Source organism: Bubalus kerabau, chromosome 10, assembly GCF_029407905.1.
Source record: "Bubalus kerabau isolate K-KA32 ecotype Philippines breed swamp buffalo chromosome 10, PCC_UOA_SB_1v2, whole genome shotgun sequence".
In the NCBI taxonomy this organism is placed as follows: Eukaryota; Metazoa; Chordata; class Mammalia; order Artiodactyla; family Bovidae; genus Bubalus; species Bubalus kerabau.
Genome location: NC_073633.1, coordinates 30,295,320 through 30,306,102, shown reverse-complemented (window position 1 = coordinate 30,306,102; position 10,783 = coordinate 30,295,320). Strand labels below are relative to the sequence as shown.

The following is a 10,783-nucleotide window of genomic DNA, read 5'->3' as shown; positions in this document are numbered from 1 at the left end:
TCATGTTGATATATGGCAAAACCAATACAATACTGTAAAGTTAAAAAAAAAAAAAAAAGAATACTGGAGTGGGTTGTGATTTCCTCCTCCGAAGGATCTTACTGACACAAGATGTAATCTGAATCTCCTGCATTGGCAGGCAGATTCTTTACTGCTGAGTCACTCGTTAGGCGGCTCAGCTACTCGAGTAGAAAGTCTCCTGATTCTAAGTGGGCTCTAGGGGGCGCTGCACTGGCGGTTTGTCTTGAGCGCAGGAGGTGCTTTAGTCTTGCTTCTCACGGAGGACTGAGGGAAGAGCTTGCTCTACTGAGAGAAGATACAGGTGCCAGGAAGCACCAGGGGGCATTTATAAAACGCTGTGCTCGTGGAGAACATAGTCTCTGGGGGGTGGTGCCATATCTCCAGCAAAGGTGAGCTGCAAAAGAGCCCCCATCCAGCCCAGCTTGAGCCATGGCCTCTGCACACATCTGGACACTTGGGATTCTGTTTACACTCAGTGAGTGATGTTCCCTTCCCGTTTTGCTCTTGTATTATCCGCTTATGTTCTTTTTCAGAAGCTTCACCGATGTATTCTGCGTTACTTTACAGGTGGGCTGAGAGCTCAGTCGGTGACTCAGCCAGAAGCTGAGGTCCCTGTCGCGGAAGGGGATCCAGTGACTGTGAAGTGCACCTATTCAGTTTCGCGGAGCCCTTATCTTTTTTGGTATGTCCAGCATCACAATCAAGGTCTCCAGTTTCTTCTGAAATACATCTCTGGGGACACCTTGGTTAAAGGCAACTATGGTTTTGAGGCTGAACTTAACAAGAGCCAAACCTCTTTCCACCTGAAGAAACCATCTGTTCTAGGGAGTGACTCTGCCTTGTACTTCTGTGCTGTGAGGGACACAGTGGTGGGGGCCGCAGGGAGAGCTGAATGCAAACCCCTGAGCACGGAAAACCGTACTCCTGAAGCCTTAGTGTCCCTCCACAAGGTGGCGGTGTGGCTCTAGGATTTGTTCTTCATTATAACTTTTTTTTTTTTTTGGTAAAGCCACAAAATTTGTTCATTTGACAAGTATATATTGAAATAAATCGTGTGTGCCAGATACTCTGCTGAGCACTGATCATAAAGAGGTGAAGAAACCATCCTTGATCTGCAGATGCCAGGTGTGATCCCAAACATTTGTGAACCCCTTTAATTCTCACCGGAGAAGGCAATGGCACCCCACTCCAGTACTCTTGCCTGGAAAATCCATGGACAGAGGAGCCTGGTAGGCTGCAGTCCATGGGGTCGCTAGGAGTCGGACACGACTGAGCGACTTCACTTTCACTTTTCTCTTTCATGCATTGGAAAAGGAAATGGCAACCCACTCCAGTGTTCTTGCCTGGAGAATCCCAGAGACGGCGGAGCCTGGTGGGCTGCCGTCTATGGGGTCGCACAGAGTCGGGCACGACTGAAGCGACTTAGCATTAGTATTAGCATTAATTCTCACAACTCTTCTCATGAGCTTCACTTTGCCGATGAAAGCATTCAAGCTCAGAGAATTTATGTATCTTACTGAAGTCACAGAACTGCTCAACAGTAAATTGAAACCCAGGCAGCCTACCTTTCAGGCGTGTAGTCTAACCCCTCTACTTGTCCTCAGCGTATAGGCTGCTCCAGGTATGAGACAGATTTCAACAGTGGTGTAGCCCTCATTCCCAAAATAGTCCCTGTTAATAAAAAGTGTTGGTTGTAGGAATGAACAGTAAACTGCTAACTCAAAACAGTTTGGTAAGTGCTCAGACAGAGAAGTGCACAAAATGCTATGTGACAAAAGGAAGTAGAGATAATTTGACTCTGAAGGAAGGAGAGAGAAAGCAAGTGAGACATAATGTGAGGAAGATTCAAAACAATGGAAGATTTAAGTATGTTGTATGAACATGTAGGCCGATTACAGCTCCTGTGCTCACATCTTCTTACCTATACGCTTGTGAAGGACTGGACTCAGCGCCTCTCTTTTTTTCTCTTTTCAACTTAGAACTTCCCAGGAAGGGCTCTGGTTGACTCAGTGTGAGCCAGATGCTATTCCCTGGAAGTTGTGGTGGCTACTAGGGTTAGCCCAGCTTTGCTCTACATTTGATCAGTTAATTAGTGGTGTGTGGGGGATGATTCTGCAAGAAATTAGCAGCTCCATTTTGAACCATATGATTCAAAGGAGTATATCCCCAAAGAAATTAATTTTTATGTGGAGAGTTACATTTCTTTATTTTCTTCCAAATGGATAGACATTTGTAGGAACACTACTTATTGAAAACTTCACTTTTGCTCCATCAATTTGGGATACTGCATTTATAGTATACTAAATTCCTATATATACCCAGATCTATTTTTGGATTCTATTCTTGATGGGGATACCTTAGCCCAACATGAATACAATCCCTGCAAAGGGCCATTCCTCGACCACCCCTTGGGCTTGTGTTGTGTATACACTGGTGGAATATCTACATCAGGGAAGAAGGTCCTTGCAAGAAGCACATGCAGACCTTAAAAGTAAATCTGGGGAATCTTTGTGTGCAGGGAATCCTGGGATCTGAGTAACCAGAGCAAGATCTAAAAGAGATATATCCTTGACTCAGTGGACTTCTCAGAGGCAATGATGTGGGAGGATGGCTAAGGAAGAGCCTTTTATAATGGAGGACTAGGGAAGGGACATTGTGTGCTCAGGTCTATATTCCCCCCTAACTGAGGTGGTGGCTGCTACTGCTGCTGCTGCTAAGTCGCTTCAGGCGTGTCTGACTCTGCGCGACCCCATGGACTGCAGCCTTTCCGGCTCCTCCGTCCATGGGATTCTCTGGGCAAGAGTACTGGAGTGGGTTGCCATTACCTTCTCTGACTGAAGTGGCTAGGAGGGAGCAAATAAGTTTCATTAGAAGTTCTGTTTTGTCATTTGGTCCTGGTAATTGGCTCGTTTGACCTTGACGAGGAAACTTAGCTTAGTATTCTTTTTTTCCTTTACTGGAAATATGTTCTGGAAATGTTTTTTATAATCAGGTAACTTTTAAGTAAAACCAGACATTCAATGGAGTTTTTAATTTATAATATTCATTTTTATCCTCTCTTTTATCTCATTTTAAGGACGCTATGGAAAGAGGACTAAGCATAAATTATATTTTATGATTCTTCTTCTTAGTAACTATGTCACAGTGGATCAGCCATTTACAATCTATGTGCCTCATCTCCTAAATCATAAAATTGAGATAATTGGAAGGACTGTTGTGAGGATTGTTGTACATATGTGTTGGACCCTGAGTAGAAGTGGGTTTTGAGGGAGGCATAGCAATGAGAAACTTAGTCACTGCTATGGACTGAAGATGATGCTGTGAAAGTGCTGCACTCAATATGCCAGCAAATTTGGAAAACTCAGCAGTGGCCACAGGACTGGAAAAGGTCAGTTTTCATTCCCATCCCAAAGAACAGCAATGCCAAAGAATGCTCAAACTACCGCACAATTGCACACATCTCACATGCTAGTAAAATAATCCTCAAAATTCTTCAAGGCAGGCTTCAGCCATACGAGAACCTTGAACTTCAAGATGTTCAAGCTGCTTTTAGAAAAGGCAGAGAAACCAGAGATCAAATTGCTAACATCCGCTGCATCATGAAAAGCAAGAGAGTTCCAGGAAAACATCTATTTCTGCTTTATTGACTATGCCAAAGCCTTTGACTGTGTGGATCACAATAAACTGTGGAAAATTCTGAAAGGGATGGGAATACCAGACCACCTGACCTGCGTCTTGAGAAACCTGTATGCAGGTCAGAAAGCAACAGTTAGAACTGAACATGGAACAACAGACTTGTTCCAAATAGGAAAAGGAATACATCAAGGCTGTATATTGTCACCCTGTTTATTTAACTTATATGCAGAGTACATCATGAGAAACGCTGGGCTGGAAATAACCTCAGATATGCAGATGACACGACCCTTATGGCAGAAAGTGAAAAGGAACTAAAAAGCCTCTTGATGAAAGTGAAAGAGGAGAATGAAAAAGTTGGCTTGAAGCTCAACATTCAGAAAACGAAGATCATGGCATCTGGTCCCATCACTTCATGGCAAATAGATGGGGAAACATTGGAAACAGTGTCAGACCTTATTTTTTTTCGGCTCCAAAATCACGGCATATGGTGATTGCAACCATGAAATTAAAAGATGCTTACTCCTTGGAAGGAAAGTTCTGGCCAACCTAGACACCATACTAAAAAGTAGAGACAGTACTTTGTCAACAAAGGTCCGTCTAGTCAAGGCTATGGTTTTTCCTGTGGTCGTGTATGTATGTGAGAATTGCACTATAAAGAAAGCTGAGCGCCGAAGAATTGATGATTTTGAACTGTGGTGTTGGAGAAGACTCTTGAGAGTCCCTTGGACTGCAAGGGGATCCAACCAGCATCCCAAAGGAGACCAGGCCTGGATGTTCATTGGAAGAACTTATGTTGAAGCTGGAACTCCAATACTTTGTCCACTTGATGCGAAGAGTTGGCTCATTGGAAAAGACTCTGATGTTGGGAGGGATTGGGGGCAGGAGGAGAAGTGGACGACAGAGGATGAGATGGCTGGATGGCATCACTGACTCAATGGACATGAGTTTGAGTGAAATCGGGGAGTTGGTGATGGACAGGGAGGCCTGGCGTGCTGTGATTCATAGGGTCGCAAAGAGTCAGACGACTGTGTGAACTGAACTGACCTTATACTCCTGTGTTGACCCAGATCTCTTGAACACAAAAAAGTTTCAAAGGAGAATATATGTTATATAACATAATTATTAGTACTGTATATATGTTTTCCAAGGCCACTGTGAGAAAATGGGTGCCTTCAACAATAGAAATTTGTTGTCTTGAAGTAGAGAATCAAAGTCCATGATTAAGGTGTCAGCAAGTCTGGTTCCTTGCAAGCCTGTAAGAGAAGGATCTGTTTCAGGACCCTCTCCTTGGCTTGTAGATGGACAGCTTTTCTCTGTGTCTCTTCACGTTGTTTTCCCTTTATTAGTCTCATCTCTGTGTCCAAATTTCCCTTTTTTATAAGGACACCAGTCATACTGGTTTAGAGTCCACCCACATCTCATTTTAACTTGATTATTTCTCTAAAGAACACTCTCTAAATAAAGTCACATTCTGAGGTACTAGGGATTAGGTCTCCAACATATATTTTTGAGTGGGTGGGGGAGGTGGGAAGAGACAAAATTCAGCCTGTAACAACATAATCATTAATGATTACTTTCATTCCCAAGGCTGCAGCATAGAAAATCCTCTAATGTTTCTTGCTTTTGTTGTTTGATACAATAATAATTTCCTAAGTCAGTTAATAGATGACAACACAGAAAAATCAAGTTCTATTTGCTGTTCTGAAAAAGTAGGATCATTGTTTTGGTCTTGTGATATTTCTTTTGTTAAACAGTTGTATTTATATAGAAATATGTCATTTAGAAAGAACTTTATTATGGAAGTTCTTTATTAAGTAAAATTAATTAATTAACCCCCACATTGATTAATTAATCTACATAATCTCTTATAGAAGTGAAGAAACTGCTTCTTAGGCAATAAGTGATTTGCATAAAATTGCACAAATATCACGTCCAGAAAATTGCTTGCAACTGGTTTGTCTGGATCCTCATTCAGAATGTTTCCCATTGCCTCAAATAGACCCCATGGTCCACGTGATCAAGTGAAACTATTGGCTTCTACCTTTAACAAAGAAATATGATGGGCGGTCAATAAATTTCATGGTGGACAGGGAGGCCGGGCGTGCTGCGATTCATGGGGTTGCAAAGAGTCGGACAGGACTGAGCGACTGAACTAACTGAACTGGACTGAGACCTACTGACTCCTGTGAAACATTTCTTCTGTCCAAGTATATTTACCACATGGGGTCGCTGTTGCAACGAGCTGATTCTAAAATGTGACCCTTTTAGGTTACTTCTGTACAAGGTGTTCTAGCATATTTAACCCCCTCATAAATCCTTCTTTCTTCTCCACCTGGTACTGAAGGGAAGGTGATGATTCCATACTTGGTATTTCATATATACTGTGTCAAAATGGTACTAGAAGTCATCAGCATTCATTGATCTTTTCCATGGGAAAATGAAAAAATTGCTTATTTAGAATACTTTCAATAATTTTAGACCTGGAAGAAGTGTTCCCCAAATATTTTCTAGTGATTTTCCTTTCCCATATTATATGAGCAAAGGACTCAACATACCACTACTTTTTCCACATTAATGTGAGTATTTAACGTGTTTGGATTATTGCAATTGGCCGATTCAACTAACATTAAGATATCTTTTGGATTTAGCTCTTTTTCAGAGTTAAAAAAAATTCTTTCTGTTACTGTTACTGAGTTTATATTGGGTGTATATATATATATATATATATATATTTTTTTTTTTTTTTGTTGTTGTTGTTGCTGTGGGATCTTAGTTCCCACCCATACACCCTGCAATGGAAACTTGGAGTCCTAGCCACTGGACTGCCAGGGGATTCTCTACTGGGTATTTCTTGAAGGAAGAGTGAATGATCCATATATACATTAAAAATAGTCACATATACTATAAGTCCTACACAAGTGCTTTCTACTGGTCATGGTTCTTTCCATGTGGTCTAGAAAAGAAGGAAACGAATGGGAAACAATTACAGTTTACTGCTGACTGTTTACAACAGGCTGACTCTGAAGTAGGTGTTAGTGTCCCAGTTTTACAGATGAAGAAACTGAGGCTCCAAGGAGAGAGTTGCCCTAGGTCACAAGGTGCAAGAGCTGGGATTCGGATTTAGGTCTGTCTTGACTCTGAACTTGTGCCTTTTCTTCTTCTCCTCCACTTCCTGTTTTGGTGACTGATTCCACATCAAATGTCTTTTCCTAGCTAGTCGTTTGGAGAAGGCAATGGCAACCCACTCCAGTACTCTTGCCTGGAAAATCCCATGGATAGAGGAGCCTTGTAGGCTGCAGTCCATGGGGTCGCTAGGAGTTGGACATGACTGAGCGACTTCACTTTCACTTTTCACCTTCATGCATTGGAGAAGGAAATGGCAACCCACTCCAGTAGGTTGGAGAATCCCAGGGACAGTGGAGCCTGGTGAGCTGCTGTCTATGGGGTCGCACATAGTCGGACACGACTGTAGCGACTTAGCAGCAGCAGGAGCTAGTCAGTAGGGACTAGTGAGGGGTCCGCTTCTTTGTTTAATATCTGTTACCCCACACCCGAGGCCAGGGGAGGTGGCTGGGAGGACCAACCCCACGTCCAAGGAGCAGTGGCTGCGCGGGCGCAGGAGGGCTTAGAGGAGCTATCCTACGCTGAAGGTCAGGAAGGGCGGCGGTGCGGAGATACCCCTCTTCCAAGGTAACGAGCAGTGGCTGAACTTTGCTGGAGCAGCCGTGAAGAGATACCCCAATCCCAAGGTAAGAGAAACCCAAGTAAGATGGTAGGTGTTGCAAGAGGGCATCAGAGGGCAGACACACTGAAACCATACTCACAGGAAACTAGTCAATCTAATCACACTAGGACCACAGCCTTGTCTAACTCAATGAAAGTAAGCCATGCCCGTGGGGCAATCCAAGAGGGGCGGGTCATAAGGGAGAGATCCGACAGAATGTGGTCCACTGGAGAAAGGAATGGCACACCACTTTAGTATTCTTGCCTTGAGAACCCCATGAAAAGTATGAAAAGGCAAAATGATAGGATACTGAAAGAGGAACTCCCCAGGTCAGTAGGTGCTCAATATGCTACTGGAGATCAGTGGAGAAATAATTCCAGAAAGAATGAAGGGAAGGAGCCAAAGCAAAACAATACCCAGCTGAGGATGTGACTGGTGACAGAAGCAAGGTCCGATGCTGTAAAGAGCAATATTGCACAGGAACCTGGAATGTCAGGTCCATGAATCAAGGCAAATTGGAAGTGGTCAATTGGGAGATGGCAAGAGTGAATGTCGACATTCTAGGAATCAGCGAACTCAAATGGACTGGAATGGGTGAATTTAACTCAGATGACCATTATATCTACTACTGTGGGCAGGAATTCCTTAGACGAAATGGAGTAGCGATCATGGTCAACAAAAGAGTCCGTAAGGCAGTACTTGGATGCAATCTCAAAAATGACAGAATGATCTCTGTTCGTTTCCAAGGCAAACCATTCAATATCACAGTAATCCAAGTCTATGCCCCAACAAGTAACGCTGAAGAAGCTGAAGTTGAACGTTTCTATGAAGACCTACAAGACCTTTTAGAACTAACACCCCAAAAAGCTGTCCTTTTCATTATAGGGGTTGGAATGCAAGAGTAGGAAGTCAAGAAACACCTGGATTAATAGGTAAATTTGGCCTTTGAGTACAGAAAGGAGTGGGACAAAGGCTAATAGAGTTTTGCCAAGAAAATGCACTGGTCATAGCAAACACCCTCTTCCAACAACACAAGAGATCAAATTGCCAACATCTGCTGGATCATGGAAAAAGCAAGAGAGTTCCAGAAAAACATCTACTTCTGCTTTATTGACTATGCCAAAGCCTTTGACTGTGTGGATCACAATAAACTGTGGAAAATTCTGAAAGAGATGGGAATACCAGACCACCTGATCTGCCTCTTGAGAAATCTGTATGCAGGTCAGGAAGCAACAGTTAGAAGTGGACATGGAACAACAAACTGGTTCCAAAAAGGAAAAGGAGTACATCAGGGCTGTATATTGTCACCCTGCTTATTTAACTTCTATGCAGAGTACATCATGAGAAATGTTGGGCTGGAAGAATCACAAGCTGGTATCAAGATTGCCGGGAGAAATATCAATAACCTCAGATATGCAGATGACACCACCCTTAGGGCAGAAAGTGAAGAGGAACTAAAAAGCCTCTTGATTAAAGTGAAAGAGGAGAGTGGAAAAGTTGGCTTAAAGCTCAACATTCAGAAAACGAAGATCATGGCATCTGGTCCCATCACTTCATGGGAAATAGATGGGGAAACAGTGGAAACAGTGTCAGATTATATTTTTTTGGGCTCCAAAATCACTGCAGATGGTGACTGCAGCCATGAAATTAAAAGACGCTTACTCCTTGGAAGGAAAGTCATGACCAACCTACATAGCATATTCAAAAGCAGAGACATTACTTTGCCAACAAAGGTCCGTCTAGTCAAGGCTATGGTTTTTCCAGTGGTCATGTATGGATGTGAGAGTTGGACGGTGAAGAAGTCTGAGTGCCGAAGAATTGATGCTTTTGAACTGTGGTGTTGGAGAAGACTCTTGAGAGTCCCTTGGACTTCAAGGTGATCCAACCAGTCCATTCTAATGGAGATCAGCCATGGGTGTTCTTTGGAAGGAATGATGCTAAAGCTGAAACTTCAGTACTTTGGCCACCTCATGCGAAGAGTTGACTCATTGGAGAAGACTCTGATGCTGGGAGGGGTTGGGGGCAGGAGGAGAAGGGGACGACAGAGGATGAGATGGCTGGATGGCATCACTGGCTCGATGGACGTGAGTCTGGGTGAACTCCGGGAGTTGGTGATGGACAGGGAAGCCTGGCGTGCTGCGACTCATGGGGTCGCAAAGAGTCGGACACGACTGAGCGACTGAACTGATTTGAACTGAACTGAAGTGACTTTGAGTAGCAGATGTAAAGTGTGGACTTAGTGTGATTACAAAAGGACACCAGGGTGTCAGGAGATGAAAGGTCCAGTTCAAATGGCCTCATTTGCTCTTTTGTGGAATAAGATTAAGATTTCATTTCATCTTACATTGGAACCAATGGGGGATTTCTGGGCATGAATGACCATCTCAGATGGATTAGTCTCAGAACTCCATGAATATGAGACTGACTACAGTGGATGAGCACCTTCTGGAACTGTGGAAAATCGATGAGGAATAAGGAGCCCAGTGGAATCTATCCTTTGAAATATTTGTTTCATTCAGACCACACCTTTAGATGGTTCAGACAGTTCAATGCAGTCGCTCAGTCATGTCCAACTCTTTGCGACCCCATGAATCGCAGCACGCCAGGCATCCCTGTCCATCACCAACTCCCGTAGTTCACTCAAACTCATGTCCATCGAGGCGGTGATGCCATTCAGCCATCTCGTCCTCTATCATCCCCTTCTTCTCCTGCCCCAAATCGCTCCCAGCATCAGAGTCTTCTCCAATTTGAGTCAACTCTTCCCATGAGGTGGTCAAAGTATTGGAGTTTCATCTTCAGGAACAGTCCTTTCAATGAACACCAGGACTGGTCTCCTTCAGGATGGACTGGTTGGATCTCCTTGCAGTCCAAGGTACTCTCAAGCATCTTCTCCAACACCACAGTTCAAAAGCATCAATTCTTTGGCCCTCAGCCTTTTTCACAGTCCAACTGTCACATCCATACATGACCACTGGAAAAACCATAGCCTTGACTAGATGGACCTTTGTTGGCAAAGAAACATCTCTGCTTTTGAATATGCTATCTAGGTTGGTCATAACTTTCCTTCAAAGGAGTCTTTAATTTCATGGCTGCAGTCACCATCTGCAGTGATTTTGGAGCCCAAGAAAATAAAGTCTGACATTGTTTCCCCATCTATTTCCCATGAAGTGATGGGACCAGATGCCATGATTTTAGTTTTCTGAATGTTAAGCTTTAAGCCAACATTTTCACTCTCCTCTTTCACTTTCATCAAGAGGCTTTTTACTTCCTCTTCACTTTATACCATAAGAGTGGTGTCATCTGCTTATCTGAGGTTATTGATATTCCTCCCAGCAATCTTGATTCCAACTTGGCTTCTTCCATCCCAACGTTTCTCATGATGTGCTCTGCATAGAAGTTAAA

The 10,783-nt window shown here is 43.3% G+C and overlaps 1 gene segment (V, D, J or C); it reads left to right on the top strand.

Moving 5' to 3' along the window:
• The first annotated feature begins 329 nt into the window (after positions 1–329).
• On the top strand, positions 330–1,006 carry LOC129620480 (T cell receptor alpha variable 3-like). The segment is given in 2 exon segments: positions 330–496; positions 589–1,006. Coding segments are annotated over 2 exon segments (447 nt in total).
• The last annotated feature ends 9,777 nt before the right edge of the window (positions 1,007–10,783 follow it).